The sequence below is a fragment of the Neomonachus schauinslandi genome, chromosome 7 (genome assembly GCF_002201575.2).
Source record: "Neomonachus schauinslandi chromosome 7, ASM220157v2, whole genome shotgun sequence".
Taxonomy (NCBI): Eukaryota; Metazoa; Chordata; class Mammalia; order Carnivora; family Phocidae; genus Neomonachus; species Neomonachus schauinslandi.
In genome coordinates, this window is record NC_058409.1 from 6337709 (window position 1) to 6364500 (window position 26792).

Consider the following 26792-nt stretch of genomic DNA (forward strand, 5'->3'; position numbering starts at 1 on the left):
CACAGCATAAGAAATATACTCAGTGATATCATAATAGCAATGTGTGGGAACAGATAGTAGCTTATGAGAAACCTAGCGTAATTTATAAACTTGTCAAATCACTAAGTTGTACACCTGAAATCAAAAAGCATTATCTGTCAACTATACTCAAAAAGAGTGAAAAAATAAAATTTAAGGATTTTTTTAAAGAATAATTGGGGAGAACTGACAAGCTCCAATAGTGAAGCTTCTGATCTGTGAATATGGTGTAAGTCTCTATATATGATGGCTTTAATTTGTTGTCCACGTGTTTTCTATAGTGTCCTTATGCATATACAAGAAAATAAATATGCATTCTTATTTTTCCCCAGAAGAAGTAGCATAATAGACACCCATTCTCACAATAGATGGAGATCTTTCCATGTTCATACATACAGAGAATTCTCATTTTTTCATAACAAGTAATATTCTACCTATAATCATAATGTATCATCACATATGCAGCCAGCCCCCGCAGATGTACTTTGCGTTTGTTTCCATCTACACTGAAACTATAATGAATGATGTTTGGTTATTCGAGCGGCCAGCTCTGACTCCCCACCCCTCCTTTAATCCGGAGCGTGGGCCACAGCTTTAATAGGGGCCAAGGACTAGAAATCAGTCTGGGTCTGGAAGAGGTTTCTCCTCATCAAGCCCCCTATTTTCCAGCTTATGAGAGTTGGAGGTGGGTAAAACTCCAGGGTACAGCCCCTCCAGTCTGCTCACCTTAACCCCATCAGCACAGGTGACTACACACACGAGCACACACTCACCAAGACGCAGAAGAAACCATTTTAAAGCCTGAACTCTTGGCTCCTTCCCTCAAAACGTCATGCTTGGATGACTACTAGTCAGGAAAGGGCTGACCCAAGATCCAGAGTCCATGGAGACATGGCCTAGGAGGAGCCTCCAGACACCAGACGCACCTACTAGAAGTGAGCGACAGTGGAGGAGCTGAGATAGATCTGCCTGGTGGCACACCCAGGCCTTGTAGGAACCTCTCCGTAGCCCAGGGTGGAGAGTGGGAAGAAGTGAAAGAAAAGAAAGAAGAAGGAGGAGGGATCTGGGATTGCAGCACAAGGCAGGCAAGAACCTGGGGGTTCTTGCTGCTAGGCTCCCTGTCCCTCCCCTCTCCTGACCCGCCAGTGCACCCTCACGTTCAGGTGGTTCTTGGTGCTGTACGGCTATCCTCCAGCTGGAAGCCATCAGAGCTGTGCTTCCCCACATGCATGGACACACATCCCCCTGATGCTGGGGTGCTGTACCCCCACTTCCACCCGGACCTTTAAACACCCTTGGAACCACATGATGCTCATTGACCTGAGCCTGATTTTCCCCATCACAACACGTTTAGCCCCCACGTGGGACCATTCCTCCACCTGAAGGCAGTTGATCCATCTTCAGATATCCTACACATACGCACACACACACACACACACACACATCTGCCACTCTGAAAGCTCCACCTTGGGACAATCTAGCCCTTTCTTGGCCTCCTCCCAGAAACCAATGGTCCCCATTAATGCTTCGATGGTGCCCCTAAAACCCCATTTCTGCATTCCTATCCCCTTTCCAGCATCCACAGATATCGTTTTCTCACAGAAGGGATAAAAACAAATACTCCAGCACCAAGCGAATGTTGGGGGAGAGAAGTGGAGTTCCAGGACGCTGGAGTTGTCAGACGGCTGTATACCAGAAAAAGCAAAAGTTCATTTATTGCTCACGTACTTGGTAGACTAACTGCAGCTAACCAAATAAATAGTCCCACAAATGAGTAAATTAACAAACTTAACAGACTCTCTTTTTTCTAAATTGTTAGGACCAATCCAACCGGAGAACTGAGGATGTGTTCACATTTCAGGAATGTAGTTATTAGGCCTGATCTGTCTGGTAACTGATGATGCATGATCAGTTTGGCTTTTGCCTTTCATTGGACAACGTGGTTCCCACTGGGCCAATCCTTGGTCCCAGGGCTGATTTTTTACTCACTGCTGTCCCCACGTGGAGGCGGGGGTTTGGACCTAAGACACCAGTTGGTCCCAGAAGCCTGAGATTAACAGCAGGGTTTTACCTCTGCCTGTCCTGAGGGATGCTGAGTCACAGTGCCTACCTTGTCCCTAATTCTCTCTCTCCTCCCAGTCTTTGTCTGTTTCTACCCACCTCCTCTCACTTCCGTCCTCTCTTTTCTCGCCTTTATCCATGGGATCCCAGAATTGTTTCATTTGAGAGGATTTAGGGCAGCATCTTTCTGAGCCAGTTGTCACCTTTTCTTGGTCAAATACATTTTGAGAATATTGTTAAATTTTTAACCAACGACATCCCCCCGCCCCCTTCCAAGAAAGCACACATGCAACATTTGACACTTTCAGAGGATTCCTAAATCCCCTGGAGCCACAGAACTCAGGAGACCTGGTTAGAATCAATTTTCTTTCTTTCTCTTGGGAAACATCCCAGGTTCTGGCCTCAGCTCTTCCAGGGACAAGAATGTTATAAATAGCATCTGAGTAAATAACAACAACAAAATCAGTCTCCTTCAATGACAATAATTATTAGAAAACAGAAAGCAAAAGTGAACTCCAGAGCTAATTTTCACATGTAGGAAATACCAGAGGTGGAAAAAGTAAGTTTGCTCAGAAAAGCAAACAGCCAAATCTTGAAAATAGCATATCTGCAGGACCACTGGTCCTGTCTGCTTTCTCACATGTAGGGGCTCCTTGCGGGGTCCCAGGGGTGGTCAGAAGGCACCCTTCCTGGACTGGTTGGACAGATCTCCATAAGGCCGAGTCTCCTTCCCTTCAGAAGGACTCTAGGTTGTCCCAGAGCCTGACCACATGGTCAGCCATCTGCCTGATAATACCTTCTGTGGTAAGGACTAGGTTCTGAGGGAGAAATCACTACCCTGTCCTCCTGCCCTTATTGGAGTCTCTGTGGGACTGTTACGGAACCTGGACTGGATAGCCCAATGGAAGAACCAAGTGGCACTCGGAGATCTTGGAGGATAAGAGGTTTATTTAATGCTGGTGGGCTAAGAAGAGAGTGGTGTCCAAAGGTCTGAGCCCCGAGCACAAACAAAGGGGGCAATTTATACGCTTCTACTTCCACATACTTGGCACTTTCCGCGAGTGCGCGAGGCGGGGCAGGGAGAAGAACCCAGAAGGGCCCCGGGGCAAGGACCGGGACTCTCTCGCTGGCTCGGTCGGCCATCTTAGGACACAGATTTTCCTTATCAGAACCACTTCCTTTTAGCTGCTGGCTAGCAGTGGGTCACTCATTCTCCTTTCCTCTCGCTTCCTCCGGTCCTCCTCCACCACCTGTCCTCCTGTCCTCATCCTCCTCGTCTGCCTGTCCTCATCATCCACCTGTCCTTCTGTCCTCCTGTCATTCTGTCCACCTCATCCTCCTCATCTTCCCATCCTCTTCATTATTCTGTCTTCCTGTCCTCTGTCTTCTTTGTCACCTGTCATTCTTGTCCTCCTGTCCACCTCATCTACCTGCCTTTCTGTCCTCCTGTCATTCCGTCCACTTCACCCTCCTGTCCTATTCCTTTAATCCTCCCTATACTCCTGTCCTTCTGTCTATTTGTCCTCTTTTTCCACCTGTTGTATTGGGGTGCTTTGAAATGTATGCGAAGGAGGGCTCTACCAAAGAGGAGGAGGGGCAGGGTCCTTCTTGCAGGGGAGTGACCTCCTACTACAGATGGTCAATGACCATAGTCCTCTTGCACAGTGCCCTGTGAGCCTCCCCACATGAGCCGGAAACACTCCTATTTCTTTCTTCTTCTCATCTCCATACCAGCTGCCCATCCTCTCCCCCACATTGTGGGAAACCAGTGTGGGCTGCATCATGGAGCAGCCAGGTAGAGTCACTGTTTGGGGTCACAGGAGCACAGGATGATTTTCCTGGGCTGCAGACGCTCAGGCAAGGCTGCCCACAGTTTCGGAGTCCTCCTGTCCCTCCCTTCCCCCTAGCCCCCATCCTCTCTGGAGGGTCAGAGAGAAGTGCCTTCCTCCAAACATAGGTGTTGAGGGGCAGCCCTGTAATAGAGGTGGCCAGGCCATCATGGGGGCAGGAGTGCTAACTCAGGCTTGCCCTTCGATGTGGAGTTGGCCCTTCCAAGAGGTCCGTGAGCTTTACAAGGCTGTGTGTCCCATCAGGGTTGGAGGGTCCCAGCCATGTTCCCTTGCTATCCTGGGATGGCTTGCTGCCATCAAGCACGAGGTCACTTTAGCTTTACATCCTCACCAGCCAGGAGCCCTCATCCACTTCCACTCCTTTCTCTCCTTCCACCCCACCCATCCTCCAGCATCCCTCCTGACTTGTGGACCTGGACAACCTTTAGTATTTCTTCTCCGCCTCATCCTTCTCTAAAGGTGGCTAAGTAGACCCTGGGGTGAGAGAGGCATGAGAGAGGGCAAGGGCTCTAGCCCAAAGCATTTTGTGGTTTCTTCCTGCTCTTGGGCAAATGTAGACAGCACCTCACTCCCTGGAGCCAGCAGACACTACCTAAGAGAAATGTGTCCTATTTGCCATCTTCCATGCTTCTTCCTTCTCTCGAAGCTCTCAGGCCACAGGAGTGAAGACATTAGCCAAGGAGTCTATTATTGGTAGATGACACCTTAGCCAAACGTTGTGAAGGATGAGAATTTGTAACTCCCACATGGAACCCCCAGAACCTGTTTTCAAGCTGTGTGATCATCCATCAGCGAAGATTTGCCCCAGTGACCACACTTCTGAAAGTCAGCTCATCAGCAACAGATACACATCAGCCACCACTGGATGTAAACACTCTCGACTCTGAAAATCCCGCAATCCCTGACACCGTGCTTCCCAAAACCCTACATCAGGTCACTTCTGCTTTGCTCAAAGAGACTGTGTCTTACAAGCTCTCCAGTGCTTAAGCACCAAATAGATTCAGCTTTCCATCTCAGCTTCTGAGTGGTGCTTTCTTCCTTCAACAAGGGGTTTGGACAATCAAAAGAGGTCTCAGAGAATCCGTGTCTCTCAGCAGAGACTGGCAGGTGCTGCAGAAGCCTATGAAAGGCTTCACCCACAGAAATCCTGGCCCAGTACACTCTGTAAAACTAATTATTGTTGTCCCTGCCTTTATTGCTAACTTTAGAATTGTTGGTTATCTTATTAATGGACTTGTTTTTAGCTTACTGTTTGAGCTATAAGGTAACTGATTTTAACAACTTGACTTTGATGATGAGCCTCCCCACCCTGCTAGGAGTAAGCCTAGGATTCTGCTCCAGTGCCTGGGCCCTCAGTCCTGAAAGGTGAGCTACACCACAGGGTGGGATCTGGGATCTAAAAGTGTCAGGTGCACCTACAGGAGGATTCAGCCCTCAGCTCCTTGTGGGAAAAAACTTGAAGGAGAATCACCCTGAATGCCTGGGCAAGAGGTCAGTGGAGAGAGTGGAGCCAGGGATAGGGGGAAGTTTGGACAACGTCCCTGGAAAAGAGACGCCAGGGGAGTGGGTCACTGTGTCTCTGGGCTAGGACTCTAACCAGGCAAGCAGGAGGGGCCCAGGAGCAGCTCCAGAGCCGCTGCCTACCCTAGAGGAAGCAGTGAGTGCACAGCAGGATGCCTGGCCGGGTCCCCAGACCTCTCAGAAAGCCCTATCGATGAAGATGCTTCGCGAGGCTGGCCTCCTGGGGTAGGGCTTTGACAACCTGCTCAGACGCATGGCCTTCTCTTTCCCCAGCAGCTCAGTTCACCACACACCTCTCTGCTGGCCTTGAGGTATAGCTGTATTTACCTCCCCCAAACTGCTTGTCTTTTCTAAGATTGATTTATTTTAGGGAGAGAGTACATGAGTGGGGGGGGGTGGGGGGTAGGAGAGAGGGGCAGAGGGAGAAGGAGAGAGAAATCCTCAAGCAGACTTGGCGCTGAGCGTAGAGCCCAATACAGGGCTCAGTCCCAGGACCCTAATATCATGACCTGAGCTGAAATCAAGAGTTGGCCGCTTAACTAACTGAGCCACCCAGGCGCCCCCCAAAACTGCTTTTCATCCTACCTTCATCTTCCTTACCCTTTCTGTCAGGACTGGGGTCAACTGTCACCACCTCTGAGAGACTTTCCACTACCTGGTTCTTCTTCCTGCTCAGGGTGCAAGTTTCACCTGTGGTGGGTGTGGGTGTGTATTTGAGCCCCACCAGAAAAGCTCTCCTTATCACAAAGGTTTTGTAACATCTTTTCCTGTCCTTAAGGGAACTCCAAAGATAATTTAACCTACACACCCACAGAATTAAAAATTAAAATGAATATAATGCCCTAATTGTAACAAAAAGTATTCACAATTAAATCATAATACAGTCATAACATATGTCTCAATATGTAAATGTTTGGCTTGACTATATAGAAAACATGATTAATCAGGCACTTGAATGGATATGCAAAACGTCTATAAATACAACAGCTACAAATGCCACTGATCAAGCGTGCTGTGGGCAATCCAGAACTCAGCTGTGGGAAGGACACGGTGCTGTAGGAAGTAAGCCACTCTCAGCAAAGTAGCCGACAGTATGAACTACCACCTCCCTTCCATCTGCAGCATAGCCGCCTTCCTGGAAGATTCAGCGTCTACTGTGAAAGCAAAAACGCTATTTGCCTGTGTCCTTATGACGAGGCCCATCATTCCCCACAGCCAACTGTCCTGGTTTGTCCAGGACTGAGGGGGCCCCAGGATGCAGAACTTTCAGTGCTAAAACTGGGACAAGTTGATCATCCTGCTTTATACCTTGAAACAAACCAAGACTAACCAGGTTTCTCTATTTGGTTTGGCCCCCAAAATAAACCTGGATTGCCTAGAAAAATAACTTTCTCCTTGATTTTTGCAATGCTAATCTGCAGACATGTCACAACCATTGTGACTATAACAATCGTATCATAATGCAAACATTAATTTTACAGGTTTTTTTCCCTTAAATATTTTTATTTGATTAACCAGACTTTTTGATGCCCACCTTCCTTGCAACTCTGCTCTATCCTCTCCGAGTGTTCCTTTGACAATATTAAAACGCGACAAATGAGCTCTCGACGCAGATCATTACAATTGGGCTTCTTCTTTGGTGAAGGCCTGGCAAGACACCATGGGCATCTTGGCTTCAAGACCCGGTAGGGCTAGACTTCTGGCATTCTTGGCCCCGCCCCTGACAGGTGAGGAGCTCCCCCAGCCCACCCCAGTAAGGGCCACCAAAGTCCTCCCCATGAATTTTTTTTTTTTTTTTAAGATTTATTTATTTGACAGAGAGAGAGAGAGCGCGCGAGAGCAAGAACACAAGCAGGGGGAGTGGGAGAGGGAGAAGCAGGCTTCCCGCGGAGCAGGGAGCCCGATGCGGGGCTGGATCCCAGGACTCTGGGATCATGACCTGAGCCGAAGGCCGACGCTTAACGACTGAGCCACCCAGGCGCCCCCTTCCCCGTCAGTTTTCAAATATCAGAAACCACCCAGGTGAAAACTATTATCCAAAACATGAGGGTCCCTGGTGAGAATTCAGGGGGTCTGTGAACCTGGACGGGAAAAATAAATTTATTTTTTAAATATTTATTTTATTTATTAAATTTAGCCATTCTTCCCCTAATGAATGGAGGTAGCAAAGCTCAGCAGTATTAGCAAGACTTGTGCTTTTGTCCTCAGTGGAAACCACAGGAGTTTTCTTTTTTTTTTTTTTTTAAAGATTTTATTTATTTATTTGACAGAGAGAGACACAGCGACAGAGGGAACACAAGCAGGGGGAGTGGGGGAGGGAGAAGCAGGCTTCCTGCGAAGCAGGGAGCCCCAGGCGGGGCTCGATTCCAGGACCCTGGGAATGACCTGAGCCGAAGGCAGACACTTAACGACTGAGCCACCCAGGCGCCCCACCACAGGTGTTTTCGAATCACATGATAGTTGTTGCAGACACCCTAAGTTTCCAAACGACAGTAACATTAGCTCCACCTCTGGGTCTCATTTCATGAGGGAGTGAAGTACCCTATAAGCTATATTTGACAATTACCAACAAGATTGCTTTTCATACACATATGTAATTTGGGGGGGTTCTACTTCAGAGACCCAGCAAGGGGGACATCTGGGAGCTGTGGGGTGGGGGCTGACGATGGCGTTTGGGAGCCAGAGCCCGAGCGGGAGCCCGAGCCGGGCGGGATGGGGAGGGGCGGGGCAGGGCGGAGCCGGAGCCGAGCGGAGCCGCCTGAGGTCGCAGATGCTCCGCCTTCCCGACGCTGAGCGCCGGCTCTCCGGGGTTAGCTCCAGGCCACCCGCCCCACAGCTGAGGACCGACTCCTGCTAAATCGACGCCCGGGGGCTGCGCGCCAGGCTGGCTGACCCGGGCTCGCGGGTCCTCGGGAGCGCGCGCGCCTGGACGCCGCTGCGGACAATGCTGCTGTTCCTGCAGCTGTTGCGTCTAGTGCCGAAGCTCGCGGCAGGTGACTGGGCGGAGAGGCCGGGGGCGGGGGCCGGGGGGGGGGGGGGGGGGGGGGGGGGGGCCCTGGGGTAGAACCCCAGGGGCCGCCCGCCAGCGCGTGGTTGGGGCTAAGGGAGGCAGGGAGCGATCGGAGGCCACTTCCGGGTTTGGGGACCGGGGATGGTGAGCTGGGGAGCAGACCCAGGACCGCAGGTGGCGTTGAGCCCTGGGTTAGAGCCCCCGTTTGCGGCCTCCACTGTGGCCCGGATCTGGCTTAGAGTCCTGCGGGAAGCCGGCGGGACGCGGAGAGCTGGCGGTGACCCCGGCCTGGACGCAGCCGATGCCGTAGCTCCTCGGGGTCCCCGTGGCCCCCCCTCCGTAGGACGCCGCTCGGTTCCTGGGGCTGGGTCCTCCAGGAAGGTCCTTAGGGAAGCTCTGTGGGGGCAGAAATCTGAGAGGGCTGGCGCGTCCCCTGCCAGCTAGCTCGGGCAGCGCTCGCCCTTCATGGTGGGCGTCCCTGGAGGCGTGGCGAGGCTCTCCCGAGTTACCGTGGGTGTTGGGGGAGGAGGTGCAACGAGGATTTCTCTGACCTGGCCCGGAATTTCCATTCTTTCCCAGTTTTAATTCTTCTGGCATTGGTACCTGAGCCTGACCTCCTCCTGGATTCCCCCCGCCCGCTGCCATGGGGCACCGCCCCTCCCGGCCACACAGATGCCGGAACACTTAGCACACATGCGGAAGTGTCCACCGTCACAGCAGTTAACAGTGGCTGGTCACCCTCGCTCCAAGCTGTTCTAAGTGCTTCACATACAAGAAGCCATTTCAACTCACAGAACAATCCTCGATTTACTATTTACAGATTTAAACTAGGGCGCGGAGAGGACGCTTCCTGGCAGGATCTAAAGTCGGAGTTCTTAACCTTTTTTATGCCTTGGACCCGGTCTCAGAATGTTTTTAATGCAACAAATGAAATACATTTGGGGGGAGGGGGGCGTCTGGGTTGTTCAGTGGGTTAAGCTTCGGACTCTTGATTTCGGTTCAGGTCATGAGGTGGAGCCCCCGCGTAAGGCTCCCCGCTGAGTGTGAGGTGGAGCCTGCTTAAGATTCTCACTCTCGCTCTCTCTCTGCCCCTCCCGCGCTAGCGTGCTCTCTAAATAAACAAACATAAATAGAAATACATAGGATTACAAAGGAATCTAGTTACGTTTCTATAAAGCTACTAAAACTTTTTAACTAGAAATATAAATGTGTGAGATGTAGTATGTGTGCTTCTAAGTTAACACATTAAATAATGCACCAAATAGCAACAATTCCCAGAATTGGGAATTAGAATAAAGCATATGTCCAGGTGTCTGCACCAACTGTCACCACAAAAGCACTTGTGGCTTCTGTCCAAATCCAAAGCAGGGGTTCTGCTAATCCTGCTGAGCTTTGTTGCCTTCACCATAGGAGAAAGGCTAAATTTCAGCCTTAGTGAAAGTAAAGAGGTTCTTTTTTTCCCTCCAAATTGAGGCTCCTGAAGTCAACAGGATGGACCTTCAGGAGGATTCAGCCCTCAGCGCCCCATGGAAAACATTTGAAGGAGAATCACCTTGGATGTCTGGAAAGATTGGGGGAGAGTTTGGTCCTTGGGACAGGACCCCATGGGGCATGGGCCACTGTGTCTCTGGGCCAAGACTGTATTGGTTTTCAGATTCATACAGTCCCCCCAACCCTCCCTGGGCATAATATAGGGGCATACAGGTGATTCCAATTCTGTGTGGCGGGATAGTCATGGGTGTTTGCACATAGGCCCTGTCTCCTTATGGAGGGAATGGCTGGGGCTGACCTAGGGAGTGGGGACCCCAAGCCAAGGAGGAGGGAAGGAGTGGAGAGATAACCCTGGGATGTACCCAACTGCAGGAGAGAGATGGCACATGGAGGGGAGGTAGCCAGGGGTTTGGGGCAGGCCCCTCACAATACTCCTGGATGCCAGGCTTTCCCTTCAGAAGCTAGGGAGTGAGGAAGTGGCTTTCATGGGGCAGATATCATGAGTGCTGCAGCAGGGAAGTTTGAAGTGGCTCAAACTTTAGAATCACCCAGAGGACTTGTTGAACTACAGAAAGCTGGACCCCACCCCCAGAGCTTCGGATTCAGTAGGGCTAGGTTGGGTCCTGCGAATTTGCATTTCTAGCAAGTTCCCAGGTGATGCTGATGCAGCTGATCCTGGAACCACACTAGATTCACTAGCTTAGAATGTTCTTCCCTCCTTACCCACCCCACTGCCTCGTAACTTACAGCTGGTGAGGTCCCCTTCAGGTTTCAGCCTATAAGGCCCCTGACCCCAACACCTTCCCACCCCGGTGTGTTTCTGATGCCTGGGACTTCCTGCACCACAGCACTCATCAGCCCCACTCACCTTATTGGACCTACTTATTTATTTGTTCAGTTGCATCCTCCCTGTCAGACCTGAGCTTTTTCAGGCCCATGACCATCTTGGTTTATCTCTGTCCCCACATACACCCCCACGTGGCTCAGTGCCTGGCTAGTAGTAGGTGCTCAACAGCTGTTTGCCAAGTGGGTAATATTGCAAGGGCACAGCTGAGCAAGTGGACAGAGCTGGGCAGGACCAGGCAGAACCAAGAGGGTATGGGTTCTCCACCTGGTAGCATATGAGCATCACCTGGGAGGTTTCAATGCCTGCTAGTGTCCTCTCCTCTTTCCTCCAGACCAACTAAATTTATCAATAGCAGAAGTGTCAAAGCTGCCAGGAGGGGCTGGAGCTGGAGAACCTCTGGCAGAGGGAGAGGCAACCCAGTCCTGGCTTCCCTCTTAAGTGGGAAGAGTCAGGGCCTACCTCACAGGAATGCAGTAAAAATGCCATGAATCAATATTTCTAAAGCTCTGGCACCAAGACCCAGAACTCAGCGCTGTTGGTTTTACACCTCCGTGCTAAAGAAGTTTCCAGGCAATCCTGAGAGAGGGCTCCCACGTCCCTCTTCCCTTCCAATATGCCTCTCTTTGTCATCTCATACCATCCCTCTAAGCAGAGACAAGGATGTGTAGGGTATTTATGCCTTGGGATTCATATTTCCCTTTTCCATTTCCCCTTTGCAGAGAGTCCCTGGGGGCTGCCTGTGGTGGCCGATAGCCCGGCTTCCTTAGCGAAGGTGGTGATGGCAGAACTAGCCGACCTGAAGTTAGAAAACAAGCCATGGCCTGGAGGTAAGGCACTGCCTACCTGCTGAAAAAGGGGGCAAGATGGCAGAGGCCAGGAGCCCCCAGCATGCAGGAGGGCACCTCCACAGTCTGGGAATCTGGTAGACTGCCTTTGCTCAGGTGGAGGACACAGAGACCAGACCCTCTGGAGGGTGCCCCAGGGGGCTTCTTCACTCAAGTATCTTTCCCCACCCTCACCCCCCCAACACACACGCTCCAGCTCTCTTTTCCCCGTGCCCACCTCTCCCTTCCAGATAGGCTAAGCAAATGATGTCTGCAGAACCCTTCCCTCATGCCTACACTTCTTTATGTTTATTACCTCGCTGAATGCTCCAGCACTGTGGACCAGGTCAAGCAAGTGCCCTCACCTACAGATGAAGAAATCAAAGCCTGGAGCTGTGGAACAAGGCCACACAGCTAGACAGTGGCAATGCCACATGGATTGTAGGAAAGGGGTGGGGCACCTCCCTCTCCCACCAGGCAGAGAAAGAGGGAGGCTGTGCATAAGAGGGCAGGACTGCCCCTTTTTGCGGGGCTGGCGATGTGGCCCAGTGACCAGGACGCAGCAGTGAGGGAAGAAAGGGTGGCTGATGACGGGGCCTGAGGCAGCAAAGGGCATGTGGCCACTTAGGCCATGTCACAGCATGAGCAGATTCCTCTGGGACATCTGCCATATGGCCCCCACTTCCTCCTGCTGTGGTCTCACCATGCCTGGCACTGACCGCAGGCTGGCAGGGGTGTTTCCTCCAAAACTACAGAGGTAGCCTGATGATTCCTCACTCTGGGCTGGAGCCCCAGGCATGAGGATCCCTCCTGGATCCAGTTAGCAAGGAGGAATCTAGTCCCAGCTCAAACTGTCCTCCTGGAGCAAAAAGACAAGTGTGGGCAGCCTGTGAGCCCCCACAGAGAGCAGGCTGGGCTCCCAGGACTGTCTAGTAGGCAGAGTAGACAGCAGTGGGATTTTCAGGGATGGTGGCCCCTCACTGGGTATGTGGGAGGCAGTAGCTGGAAGCCAGCTGAATGACGGGGCCACAGTCATGAACTTGTCTTTGAATAGTTCCAACTCCCAGGATGGGCACCAGATGCCAGGCTGTAGACCATGGGTGAAAAAGTCCAAGGCAGAGCTGATGCCAGAAACCAGAGCTCCCATGGCAGGGAGGGGTAGCCCAGAGGCTGTATCCAGGCCATTCCAGGCACCATCTGGACAAGCCTAGGAAGGATTTGGGATTCAACCCCTTCTTTCACCCCCTACTGCTATCACCTACAGCTACTGAGTCACACCACCATTTTATGTTTCTCCCATGTTATTGCAAAAGCCTCAGAACACCAGAAGAATACTACTGCCCCAGGACCTTTCCACTGGCTTTCCCTTCTGCAGACCCGGAATGCTCTCTCCTAGACCTTTACACAGCTGGCTCCTTTAGGTCTTCATTCAGGAGTTTCCTTGGGGAGGGGGGCTTCCCCGTCCATTCTATCTAAAATTTTAAACCCCACCCCTAATACTTTGTATGTCTCTGCTTTGTTTTTTTTTCCCCTCCGAACTTATTGCTTGTCAGCCTGTCGTACATTTTATTCATTTATCTTGCTTATCCTACATTCATGGAAGCTTCCTAAGAGCAGGCACTTGTAGCTCTTCTGCTTTCCCAGCATCCTCAGGGCCTCCGAGAGGGCCAGATAAACAGCAGGTGCTCAGAAAGTACTTGCTGAATGGGGCCACAGGGAGGGCCCCGCCTGGCCATATGGGCAAGGCTGGGCAGAGCTGAGCCCATTGAAACCGTGTCCAGGGTGGTGTCTGTGGAGGGCAGAGAGTAGGGAGATGCCATGGGGAGAGGGCTGCTCGTGTGTCCCCAGCCAGCCATATAGTGTCAGCCCTTCGTGGGTTCACTAAAGGGCAGGTGCAGGCCAGGGGACATCTTGAGAATCCGGGTCTGGCCCTGCTTTCCGCTACTTGGCAGGTGATTTTGCCTCTTTGGGGCTCAGTTTCCCCACTGGTCATAGATGGGCACAATAATACCTGCCCGGTAAAATTGTTATGAGGGTTAACAGAGCCAAAATTTCATAAAGTGCTTAGGACAGGGCCCAGCACCTAAGTGCTTTAGAACTATTTTGTAACTTTACAAAATAAGACATGGATAGACTTCCCTTCATTTTTAACCAGAAGTAACTGGCCATTGAAGCACAGCTTTCGGAGGACATCCTTCTTCCCGGACTGTGCATCCTTCTCTCTGTTTCAGGATAGCAGGACCTCCAGGGCTCCTGGGTTTGAACTGTCCTCTGAACTCACAAGACACAACAGACTTTGGTCTCATAGTATGTGTATTTGTTCTCTATAGCTGCTGTAACAAGGGGACCACAACTTGGTAGCTTAAGGACGGCATACTTTTATTCTCTTAGAGTTCTGGAGGTCAGAAGTCCAAAATGGGCTTCTCTGGGCTGAAACTAAGGTGCCGCGGGACAGTTCCCTACAGGGGCTCTCAGGAAGAACCCATTTCTTTGCCTTTTCCAGCTTCTAGAGCTGCATTCCTTGGCTCGTGGCGCCTTCTGCCTCTTTCTTTGTTCCATCTTCCCATCCCCTTCTCTGGTAGTCATGGAGTGTCCCTCTGTCCCCTTTCATAATGACACATTCAGGGCCTGCCTAGACAATCCAGGATAATCTCCCCATCTCAAGATCCTTAATTTAATCACATCTACAAAATCCCTGTTACCATATAAGGTAACATTCATAGGCTCCAGGGATATGTTAGGGGCCCAGAATTCAGCCTACCACACTGTACGCCCTTAGCTGAGGAGGAGACAGGACAGAACATACAACGTGCATGGCTTCTCCACCACCCAGGAGGCAACTACCCAAGGACACAGGCTCTTTGCCCTCCCTCACACCCAGGACAGACAGCTGCTGCAGATAGGAGCCAAGGAACAGGTGGTTGGTCACCTTAGCGTAGAGAAGCCATAGCCTCTGTTCCTTTCAAGGTCTACATGCCTACTCACAACTCCCAGCCCAGGAGCACCCCCAATAATCTTAACTCAGTGGTTTGCAAGGAAACAGCACCCTGAGAGTCCGTCATTTCCCCAGAGGCCCACACCAGCCCAGGCCTGATGTCAGCCCTTCACTCACTTTCAACATTGATCCCTCTCACCTCATGTAAGGTGTCACCAGTGCAAGAAGAGAGCTCCTCGTCCTTTTCCTAAGCTTAGAAAAAGCAGGCTCTGGGGAGAGAATCTGGGCTCCTCTCTTTCTAGTGCATGGCTTTGGGTACTGTACTCGCCCTCCCTGGGCTTCTCAGTTCCCTCATCTGTGGGATGGGGCCAATCACACCAACGTCTTAGGTTTATACTAAGGACCAACTGAGATAATGAATGAAAAGCAGTTAGACTGGTGCAGGGCACAGAGCAGTTACTCTCCAAAAATGACAGCTGTGATCATCATCCTTGCCTTTCATGCTCTTGTTTTTTGTCCAACTCGATAAATGCCGGCGGTATCCACTGTGTGCCAAGCATGACGTTTTTTCTCCCCAAGACCTGTGGAAACAGTGGTGACACAGTCCGATGTATTGCCCGCCCCATGGAGCCCACAGTTTCACAGGGAGCACAGAGACTGCTCTGAGGGATGTCAGGGTGGAAGCAGGAGGGCTTCTTGGAGGAAGGGACACCTGAGCTGCAACCTGAGGGATGAGGGACATTGGCTGAGAGAAGAGAGGGAGCAGCCTGGGGCAGAAGGAACTGCAGGTACAAAGGGCCGGGTCAGTTTGCTGTGGCTGCAAGGGAGCTTAAATGGAGCTGTGAGGGTGGAGATGCGCTTGAGTCCTTTCACATTTGAATATTCAAATGTTGAGCATCCACTGTGTGCCAGAAGCTGTTCTAGGCTGGGAAAGAAGGATCCTTACAAGAATCTCTGCCCTTGGGGAACTGACATTACAGGGGAGAGACAGACTATTAACAAGAGAAACAGGTAGGGACACCTGGATGGCTCAGTGGGTTAAGCATCTGCCTTTGGCTCAGGTCACGATCCCAGTGTCAGCATCCTGGGATCGAGTCCCGCATCGGGCTCCTTGTTCAGCCAGGAGCCTACTTCTCCCTCTGCCTGCAGCTCCCCCTGCTTGTGCTCTCTCTCTCTCTAACAAGAAAATCCTAAAAAAGAGAAACAGGTAAAGTGCGTATTCTCTATATGGTGGTAATGCTCTAGAGAAAACACTAGGGGGAGTGCTGGGAACGTAAATATTTAACAGAGTGGGCAAGGAAGGCTTCGCTGAGAAAGTAGCATTTGAGTAAAACCTTTTTTATTTTGTTTATTTATTTGAGAGAGAATGAGAGAGCACAAGCAGGGTGAGGGGCAGAGGGAGAATCAGACTCCCTGCTGAGCAGGGAGCGTGACGTGGGGCTCGATCCTGGACTCCGGAATCATGACCTGAGCCGAAGGCAGCACTTAACCAACTGAGCCACCCAGGGGCCCCGAGCAAAACCTTTTTAAAAAAAAAAATGAAGTAAGGGAGGGGCCCCTGGGTGCTCAATCGGTTAAGCATCAGACCCCTGAATTCAGCTCAGGTCTTGATCTCAGAATCATGAGTTCAAGCCCAGCACTGGGCTCCACAGTGTGGAGCCTATTTGGAAAAAATGAAGAAAGAAAGAGAGAAAGAAAGAAAGAAAATGAAGGAGTGAGCTGTGGGTGAGCCTCTGAGAAAGGTGGGGTAGGTTTTTTAAAGGTACAGCACTTGTTTTCATAGCTGGAGTCAGGGCAAGCTGCTAAATAGATTTCATCTCCAGCACCAAGTTGAGTGGATAAGCTGGTGCTTCTAGAGATGGTGGAGAACAAACCTTGAGGCAGCATTTGGACTTAAAGAGAAGAGATGACTAGCAATGTCTGGTGTAGGAACAGGAGGGAGCGGGGAATGGAGTCAAGATGCCACCAACTTGGCAGCAATGGTTCAAGCTAGGAATGATGGCCCCGCTTTATCAGGTATCTCTGGAGAATGAATAATTCCACAAAAATTAAACTGCCAAACAACCAATTTTTTTTATCATACCCTTTTAATTGTGAGATGGGAAACCAGATAATCACACTTACAGAGAAGAGTGTAAAGTATAAGTAAGTAAACCCTGAGTGGGGGCGGGGCGGGGAATGGGGGTGGAAAACTTCCTAGAAATAGAGATAAAGCCCACAAGTCTTAGCACATGAACTTTGGCCTTGATGTTTGACTGATTGATTGACTGATTCTTTATTTAAACTATTTGGATGCCCTTATATTTTTAACTGAAATCCCCAGTTCTTGCTCTTACTGATGGCAAATACTCTGGATAGGTTTCCACCGCCGTCCCCATCAGTCACACCAGCCCACGGTGCCAATCCTGGCACGTGAGCCTGACTATTTTGTGTCTTCACAGGGACACACTCTCTCCACTACCACTACTTGGCCCTGTCAGAGCCAGGCCCGGGCCTTCCCCAGTTCCTGGCTATAGGCTACGTGGACAACCAGCCCTTCATCCATTACGACAGTCGTGTGGACAGGGCCAAGCCCCAGGCCCCGTGGATGGCAACCGTGGGCGCCCAGTACTGGGAGACAGAGACCCAGAAGCAGAGAGCCTGGGCAAAGGTGCAGCAGGTGGAGACGTGGACCGTGATGGGCTACCACAACCAGAGCAGTGGTGCGTCAGAGGCTCCTGCTGCCCCACCTCTTCCTTCCTTCACACTCTGCATGCAGACCCTCTAGGCAGCCATGCCCTTCCATTAGGGGACAGAGGCCACCCTACTGAGCCCGGAAGAGGGTGCAAGGCATGCTCCTGGTGCATAGCTCTATCCCCACAGCCAAGCAGGGGCCCGCAGAATTTGTTGTGGCTTCAGTAGCCAGCCCATGGGGCCAGCACAGCAAGCATCCGCAGTAGCTCGGGCCCCACAACACCTCTGCTTCAGCTACCCAGGGTTCCAGACTCCAGCAGACTGGCAGAGGCTTTTCCCTCCCTCACACCCACCCCCAGGCTCTCAGACACCAACTCTGCCATGCAGGGAGGGAAGCCAGATGAACCTGAACGAGGCAGACAGCTCAGGGTGGGAGAGAGAACCTAGCTGAGGACCTCTGCTCTACCCAATGCCAAGGAGGAAGAGGAGCATTTCCCTCAGGCCCCAGCTTCCGTCTCTCACCGCGGACAAGCTCACGCCCCCTGCTGGCTGCTGCCAGTGCTGCATGAACACACCACCTGTTCACAGCCCTTTCCCACTCTGGGCCTGGAAACCCAAACGTAGGTATAAAATCCCGTAGGTATAAAAGCCCGAGACTGGGGAGAGCTGCACATTAGCCCAGGGGCCCCAGGATAAGCGCCCCCAGCCCCCAGTCGCTGTGCTAGGAGCCAGGCTCACATCTGAACGTGTCTTTCACATCTCTGATTTTGCCCAGTCTTACCATGAGGACCTCTTCCATCCATAAGTAGCTGAGTTCTTCTGATGTCTCTAGTTATGAACTCAAGTGTCCTCCCGTGAGAGGCCCAACAGGCTTCTCAGCCCTGGCTGCTCATGACAATTACCCGGGGAGCATTTGTTTTTTTAAATGCCGCCACCCTGCCCCCCCACCCTTCGGAGACACCCAAGGGTGCTGGGCTTCTCTCCGGCTCTCAGGGATCCACCCCATAGCCCATGCAAACTGCAGCCTTCTCGCCCACATGCACAGGCATGCACAGCACTCAGCGGATGTTCGGCTGTGAGATCAGGGAGGACGGCTCTACCAGCAGCTTCTGGCAGTTTGGCTTTGACGGGCAGGACCACCTGTCCCTGGACCTGGAGACTCTGAGCTGGGTGTCAGCCAAACCTGCAGCCATGCGGACCAAGAGCTGGTGGGAGATGGAGCGCTGCTATGCTGAGTATGACAAGGCCTACCTGGAAGGCCTCTGCCTCATTTCCCTGTGCAGGTACCTGGAGCTGGGAGGCCAGAGCCTCACCCGGAAAGGTAAGGTGCAGCCTGTGGCCACACAGAGGGGCCCACACTCCCGTGCTCAAGAGTCTGGGGGGAGGGGCGGTGAGGAGGCAGACTGTGTTCCCCTGGCTCAGATAAGCCCACTGAGCCCCAGAAAGAAGGCCGACTAGCCAAGGGCTTCCTCATGTAGAGCAGGACAGAAGCCTCGACCTCGGGCCCTCATTCCAGGTGAGGTGCACCACACTGTGGTCTTGGTAAATGAGGCCCTGATTCTTCACCTCATTTTATTCATCCACAGAGTAGGTTAAACTAGGTGGCTCATAAGGCCCTCTGGGGGTTTAACATCCTGTGATTCTCCTTCAGAAATGGACCTCAGGCCCCAGGGGATAGCATCCCTCACTAGGCCAGTCCCTGGACTACTGGGGACTGCCAGGGAAGCTGAGGCCCTTTGCCCCTCTGCCCCCACACACCCCTCATGCTAAACATGCTCCTCAGATTCTAGGTGGATCCTATACTTCTCCTGACTCCAGCCAGCAGGGCTGGAAATACAAGAGCTGGAATGGACACTAGGGAAGGTGGGTGCTTGGGGGTGCTGCGGCAGAGGTCTCGCTGGCTGCTAGTGGGTCGGGCTGGTCAGAGCACCCAACACACCATGGACGTCTGGTGATTGAGTGGCAGGATGTGAATCAGCTGAGGCAATGGGGGAGGACATTCCTTGAAGGGAAAGCAGGGCAAATAACATCAAGAGATGTGTTTATGAGAGCAGAGTGTGATGGGTCAGAGCTCAGGCACTGGAGCCTAGCCTCCAGATCTACATCCTGGCTCCAGGACTTGCTGGCTGTGGACCTTGGGCAAGTCACTTGCCCTTTCTGTGCCTCAGTGTCCTTGTCATTATTACAGGGATGGTCACAATAGCCCCTGCCTCCCAGAAGCACCATACTGGTGTCTTAAATGAATGTTGAGCTCTCATCCAGCACCAGGAGATATTATACACCTATCACCTGGTGGATTAGTCAGAAATCTCCACAGAAACAGAACCAACAGGATGTGGAGAGAGAGAGAGAGAAAGAGACATATTTAAGGAATTAGCTCGCGTGACTGTGGAGGATCGGGAGTTCCAAGATTTGCAGTTGGCAAGCTGGAGACCCAGGAGAGCCAATGTTTCCGTTTGAGTCCATAGACAGGAAAAGACTGATGCCCCAGCTGCAAGAGATCAGGCAGAGGAGTTCCCTCTTAAGACTGGGACTTTTTGTCCTGTTCTGATCCTCAAGTGATTGCATGGGGCCCACTCACATTGGGGAGAGCAATCTGCTTTACTGCATCTACTGATTCAAATGTGAATCTCACCCAGAATAGTGACTGACCAAATGGCTAGGCACCATGTGGCCCAGTAAAGTTGACACATAAAATGAACTGTCACACCTGGATGATGTCATTTGGGACAACCCTGAGAGAAAAGAACAAAGAATCCCCATCAGGCCCTGAGTGACTGGGGGATTGTGGACAGGAGTCAGGCTAGGCTTTAATTCCAGGCTGTCTGATTCCAGAGCTATACTCGTGACCACCTCCTTCCAAAGTGAGGGAAGAACCATTATTCTTGCCTTCACTCAACCTCATTAGGCACCTACCATGTGCAAGAAGTCATGGGGGACGTATGTAAAGTCTCTGAGAAAACCATAGGGTTTCAGGGCACCTGGGTGGCTCAGTCATTAAGCGTCTGCCTTCGGCTCAGGTCATGATCCCAGGGTCCTGGGATCGAGCCCCGCATCGGGCTCCCTGCTCAGCGGGAAGCCTGCTTCTCCCTCTCCCACTCCCCCTGCTTGTGTTCCCTCTCTCGCTATGTCTCTCTCTGTCAAATAAATAAATAAAATCTTAAAAACAAAACAAAACAAAAACCATAGGGTTTCTGTGGGAAGGAGGGGGTTGTCAACATAGGACCCAGCAGTCCCACCCAGGACCTCCCTGGAGATTGGGGGCAGGAAGTCACAGGATTGTGCCCCTTTGGGATGGTTGGCAATGGGTCATCCCTTCCTCAAACATTGGTTGAATGCCTTACCTGGAGAGAGACCTTGTCTCCATCTCCTCCCTGTCCTCCACCCTGGAAGATGCTAGGGGAGCCCAGGATCAAACACAAGGAAATGGGCAGAGAGCAGCCTCTCACCAGCCTTCCTCCCTCAACCTCTCTCTGCAGAGCCGCCCACAGTGCAGGTGACAAGACACACAGCCCAGGATGGGGGCATCACACTGAAATGCTGGGCCCGGGGCTTCTACCCACGGGACATCTCACTGAGCTGGTGGCTGGGTGAGGAGGAGCTGGTTCTAGAGACTGAGTATGTGGAGACACGCCCCAGTGGAGATGGCACCTACCAGATGTGGGCGGCGGTGCGGGTGCCAGCCGGGATGGAGGACCGGTACACTTGCCATGTGCAGCACTCTGGCCTGAACCATATTCTCACTGTGGCCTGGGGTGAGGAGCTGGGTTTGGCAGAGAGGACGAGGAGGAGCAGGGGAGGGTGCCAGGGGACCCAGAGATAGTCCCATGGCCTGAGGCTGGTGCCCCCTTTTCTCTGCCTTCCGCAGAAGCACCCTCTCATCCGTGGATAACCAGTGCTGTGGTTATCTCCACCATCCTCACCATCACTTTCCTGCCAGTGGCTGGAGTGTTGATCTTCATCAAGCAGTACTCTCAAGGTAGGCAGGGAAGAAAAACAGGGGTGGGAGGCCCTCACAGCTGGCCAAGCCCTGTAGGGAGAAATGCTCTGCTCCCATCCTTCCGCCAGAACGATTCCCTCCTGGGGAGCAGCAACTACTCTTGAGCCCCTGTCCCCCATCTATGGAAAAGCCCAAGCATCCCCACCCCATAGCCATATATCGTCCTGAGGACCCTGCGGATCCCACAGCCAGGGAAGACCCCTAGGTCTGACCTTGGAAAGGCCCCAGAGGGGGAGAGGGAATGGAAGGTGGGGACCCAGGACCCCACCTCTGCCTACCACCCACCTAATCTCTGGTTTTGTGTTCTTTTTATCCCCACAGCCAGGAATCAGGAATCTTGCCAAAAAGCCCCAGGTGATTGTGGGATGGGCGGGTTGGGGAGAGGAAGCCCCAGGTGCTCCCAAGCAAGGCTAAGATGCCTGAGAACCAAAGATGGAGGCAGGGTGGTGGGTGAGCGCTGTCTGTCTCCAGCATGGCCCCATCCCTCGCTCCCTCCCGCCATCCAGGAGCCAGGTGGAGGGGGTAGGGAGCCACCACTGACTTTGGGGGAGGGCTGGGGAGCAGGCCAGGTCACCTCCCTACCTCCTCCCTACAGGTGGAGAGGACCCTGCAGTGAGAGTGGAGGCTGCTCAGCTGCTCTGCTGACACAAGTGCACAGTCACAGGTCAACGAGGTGTTTTGTGGGGTGTTTGGGGGCCTCCAGGGTGCTAGCTGGCTGGCCGTGGTGACCCGGCTGGGAAGGGCCCTCCCTACCCCCAAAAGGAGCCCTCCACGGCACCATGAGCCTCGTTACAAGCAGTCTGTGCCACTAAGCTAGCTTTCACCATCTTCCTGAAGTCCTTTTGAAACTCGAATTGTCTTCTGTTTGGGGGGTGGGGGGGGTGGGCGGTAATAATTCCTCGGCTCACGCTTGACAATTTGCAGAATACTTTCATGTTCAGTGTAAACCCTGCTTAAGTCCCTCAGGTACTCTGTAAGTTTGGTGATGTTATTCTCACCTCCAGTTCCCCAACATGAAAATGGAGGCTCTGGACAGTTAGGGAAGAACCAGAACAACAGTCAAGGAGTTATGGGGGCAGCATCCTGACCCCATCTGCTGGCATCTGGAAGAAGTGTCCAAATGCCTGCCTCTTTGTATAAGTGTGTTCTTGTGTGTACGTATATTTTTTTTTGTAAAGGTGATTAAAGTGTTGGGGGTGGTGAGGGTGTGTGGTTCTGGGAGCATGAGGGGGAGGGGGTCCATGATGTATGTGCAGGTGTGTAGGGGGTGAGGGTGTATGAGGAGGTGTGTGGTGTGAGGGGGTGAGGGTCTGTGTGGGGGTGGTATCTTTCTGTGGATGAGGACAAGTTCAGAGGGACGGCTGCCCAGGGGCCTGTTAGCTGAGGGGAGCTGAAGGATGGGAAATGATATGGTCAGAATTTTCCATCCTGTCCTTTTGGATGGTTTGAAGTTTTACAATAAGGGAAAGAGGAGTTTCACCTTGTCCTGTGGAAATGCTTGTTAAGATTCTTGTTAAGGGTGTGTCTGGGGAAGGTCCAGCCTCACCTCCGAATTTTCAGTGGAACAGAAACCCCACATCTCCTTGTGAACAAGAATCTCCTGGGGAGCACACATTTTTGTTTATTCAGAAAGCAGTTCCAGTCTCATGGCCATCTGATGTGCAAGGGGAGGGGACTCCAGAGCCACAGCAACGGGACCACTCCACCGTCATAAAGGACACAAGGCTGGGCCCCTCATAGGGCAGGGCCCCCGGAGGACCCCAAGGTATGACAGAGCCTCTTCTGGGACTTCTGAAACCTTCCTGTCTGCAGCCCTGGGAGGCCCCAAGCCCAAGGATGTGAAAGATTTGTGATACTAAGAAAAGATTCATCTGCCCTGGTGGCCTGAAGGGCCTCAGCAGGGAGCTCCGAACTATCTGATTGTACTGAAAATGAAAATGTGTCTTAGATGTCTGTCTGCCTCTCCTCGTAATGCCATCGTGATCCATGTGTACAAAACAGGGTTCTGAGCACTTTACAGGTACTAAGCTGTTCAATCCTCATGGCACACCTGGGCGGGAGAATTAATAATCCTGTGCTACAGGAAAGGAAATGGAAGCCCAAGGTCCTACGGCTGGTTCATGCTGGAGCCAGGAGGGAGGCCAGGAAGTCTGGCTCCAGTCTGGGCACCTCACCATTGAACCGCCATTGTGCCATTCTGGAAATGGGCATGTAAGTCCAGGTCTGCAATCCCTTATCTGCGGTTCTGAAATGCAAAACGCCAAACCAGAATTTTCTTCCTGATTTTGGCATCAAAACCCAACCTGAAGTGAAATGAGGCCACCTGTGGGCCATTGGACCTTTTCACAATTTTCCACAGAAGTACTGATGTCTTTGGTTACATTGTGTCACCCCAGACAACCTCTGGAGATGTTATGTAATGTTCAGCATCTGCACCTTGGCACTTTCTAAAACCCAAAGAATTCTAAATTCTTAAATATATCTGGCCCGAAGGGTTTCACGTAAGGGCTTATGGACCTGTATTAATAAGGTTTTGTGACAATAAAGGTTTTATTTTTACAGTTGTCTAATGGTACGGTAAAAAAAAGTTGGGGCACAAAGTGGGTCTGGCCCCCACCAATGGAAGGGCACACATGGTCAAAACTTCCCTGAGGCAGGGTGAGGGCCCAGGGTATTGGTGGAGAAGCAGATGGTGGGGAGGCTGTTCTCCCCTTTCCTGAGTGCCTTCCTCTGCTACAACAGTTCACACCCCTGACAGAATCTGGTCTTCCTGCTGCTAAGGGCACTGCCATCCTGACCTTCAGGGAGTATCTGCTCTGTAACTGCATTATGAGATCTTGGAAACTGAGCAATGCTTCGGCTTTACTTCGTATTTCCCTTACAAGCTAGTTCAGTGTTTTGCCCATGGAACCATAGAATACTTTTTAGACCTAAAGGGACCCTAACGCATCTCTACAAGCCCCTGATAATTTGACATTCTCACTCCCACACACACACACCCCACCACCATCATGCTGCCTTCCTTGGCCTCTCACATTAGAGTCCCTCCTGTCCAGGATGTCTGCTCTCTCCAGAGCACATCTCTCTCCCCCTCTCTCTCTTACCTTCCACCCATACCCCAAGCACATATTGGTTTAAGTCTGGTGCACCTGCAAAAATTGAGGCAAAGGAACACGATCAACCAGCACCCCACGGCCAGGTGGGAGGTGAACCTGGGTGTCCTGAGTCTAATTTCACAGAGGGATGAACAGGCCCAGAAAGTATGGCAGTCTGCCCTAACCCAGGCTTTGCTCCCACCCCCATTTTTGCTTCTCTGCTTAGCAATCAATGGCTGGTCAGTAATCTCAACCAAAGACAGGGGCCCTGGACCCAGCTGGACCAGCCCAGACGCCTGCCTGCCTCCCTGGTTCCTTCTTCAGCACTCTTTCCAGGAGAGAAGCTTGTGAGAAGACAGAAGGCAAATGCAGAGGGACTTCATCTTAGCCTTAAGTGTTGCCCTGGGTGCCCCCCAATAATGACCACAGTCTTAGCAGTGGATAGGGGCAGGAGGGCAAATGAGGAGGGCTCTGAGCACCCCTGGAAGCAGTAAAGGGGCCTACAAATCTGGCAGGGGCAGGACAGCAGCTTTGAAAAAAAAAAAAAAGCAGACCTGCAGGAAAAGCAGCCTTTTCACCCAGCAGGACATTACTTCCACTAGCTGCTCCTGGGAACTGCTTCCCTCTCTCAGCCCACACCGGGCTGGTCTTGGCTCATGACCATGGGATCTCCACGTGCAGACCATCCTCTCGCTCACAGAGGCCAGGACATCTCCCCTGTGGGAGGAATGCTACTAACCTTCTAGTCCTCAGGCTGCCCTGATATACCCCTACACTGACACAAACCTTACCTGCTAACCCTCTGGAGTCTGGTCCCAGACCACAACTTTTTTTAGGCCAACCATACTTAGGGCAAAATTCAGTGTGGCCTGGCTGGAACCCAGCTGTGATGATGTTTTAAATGAATAAATGCATTGATTAATAATTAATATTCAGTGAAGGATATTAGATTCTATGCCCACCAAATACAAGCCTTTTTTTTTTAAAGATTATTTTAGAGAGAGAGAGAATGAGCAGGAGGGGCAGAGGGAGAGAGTATTCGAAGCAGACTCTACATTGAGCACAGAGCCCAACACAGAGCTCCATCCCACGACCCCGAGATCACAACCTCAGCCGAAACCAAGAGTCAGATGCTTAACCAACTGCGCCACCCAGGTGTCCCCAAATACAAGGCTTTCTTACAAGCCATCTCCAATGCAGCCTCAGTCCCCCCAAGTAACTGCATTGCTCCAGTCCTAGAATGCCATGCCTGTGCTCCCCACAGCCTCCAGGAACTCTCTGAGACTTGTGCTCAAGCCACCTCCTGGAAGCCCTCCTAGCCATCCTTGTTCTGAGGTCCCATGATGCCCACAGCACATGGCTCTGGGCTATCTCTAGGACATGTCCAGGTAGTCAGGGTCTGGCCAGCAACAAAGCCCAGCAGGAAGGCCCATACCCGGGGTTGGCCGTTTTTTTTTTTTCCCCCTCCTCTAACTTCCTGAAGAAGCTCACAGACCAATGTACACAGGAGAGGACTAAAGACCCAGGCTGTTTCATCGGTGTCTTTTTAGCCTCGTCCCTATGCTGCCACATAACTAAATAGTAAGTTTCAGAATGGAGTCACACAGCATCACCTCAAGGCAAACAGCAGGAGAGAAGGGATTCAGCCTGCCAGCTCCCTATGCCAAACGGCTGACCCTCAGGCAGGCTTCTCCAGGCCTGCTTGCTGGCCACGTTTATGGAGCCATCTGCTAGAGCAAGTCCAGGACAGGGAGAGACCCAGAGTCAACAAATCACAGCAGGGATGGAGAGAAGCTGGGCCTGAGTTAAGGGAAAGGAAGGCTGTTACCAAAATCCACTTCCCACTCACAGCACCAACTCAGAGAGAAGGCAGAGTAGGTTGGCAACCACCTCCTGAGGCATTTGCCTGGGAAGAAACAGAGAAGCCAGCCAGTGGGAGGGAGCTGGGGGGTGCCTGGGAAGGTTGGGAGGGGAAGAATCCTGCAGGCTCCAAGGGGGAGGCTGTCTCTCATCCAGGTTAGGCCCCTGCCTGACCACGAATCAGATGGGACTGGGTGGGGGGGAGGGGAGGTTCTTCTCAGGAGCTCTCAGGTGGATTCTTAATCACACAGCCTCCCTGCTCTTCTCTGCCTGAGCACCAGGGGAGAAGACACAGGGGGAACTTGTCCTGGATCACCTGTCCTCCACCCAGCCTCTATCCCCATCAGGAGATGAGGGGCCTGGCACTCATCATCTTCAATTCTAAAGGCTAGCTGGGCAGAAGGTAAGGAGAAGAGAAGGCCTCTTGAGAAAAATGATTTGGGGGACAGGCTGAGCTTGAGGTCTCCCCTAAAATCTCTGAAGATAAGAACATGCTGCTCCTGAGATCCCTAAGTTTGTGTGCTGCCTGAAGACTGGTATCTCATGCCGGCTGGCCTGGCCTACTCTGGGGAGATGCCCAGCAAGGAGAGGCCTGGGGTAGCACTCC

General features: G+C 52.0%; 2 protein-coding genes across 5 annotated transcripts in view; one reads left to right on the top strand and one right to left on the bottom strand.

The window, feature by feature from the left end:
* Positions 1-26792, bottom strand: part of RASGEF1C (RasGEF domain family member 1C) — an 838438-nt gene that overhangs the window by 670038 nt on the left and 141608 nt on the right. The gene's annotated exons all lie outside the window — the stretch shown is intronic.
* On the top strand, positions 8211-22295 carry LOC110580263 (H-2 class I histocompatibility antigen, Q10 alpha chain-like). Of its 4 annotated transcripts, XM_021689916.2 has the most exons (9): positions 8241-8443; positions 11518-11625; positions 16999-17259; positions 18276-18551; positions 20710-20985; positions 21099-21209; positions 21552-21584; positions 21826-21894; positions 22235-22295. In XM_021689916.2, the coding sequence occupies exons 1-8, from the start codon at positions 8395-8397 to the stop codon at positions 21873-21875; spliced, it is 1164 nt and encodes a 387-aa protein (XP_021545591.1). In that variant the 5' UTR covers positions 8241-8394; the 3' UTR covers positions 21876-21894; positions 22235-22295. The 4 variants fall into 4 exon arrangements, with proteins under 4 accessions (XP_021545590.1, XP_021545591.1, XP_021545593.1 ...); XM_021689915.1 differs by lacking the exon at positions 22235-22295 and having other exon boundaries at positions 8211-8443; positions 21826-22094; XM_021689918.2 differs by lacking the exon at positions 22235-22295 and having other exon boundaries at positions 20710-20820; positions 21826-22094.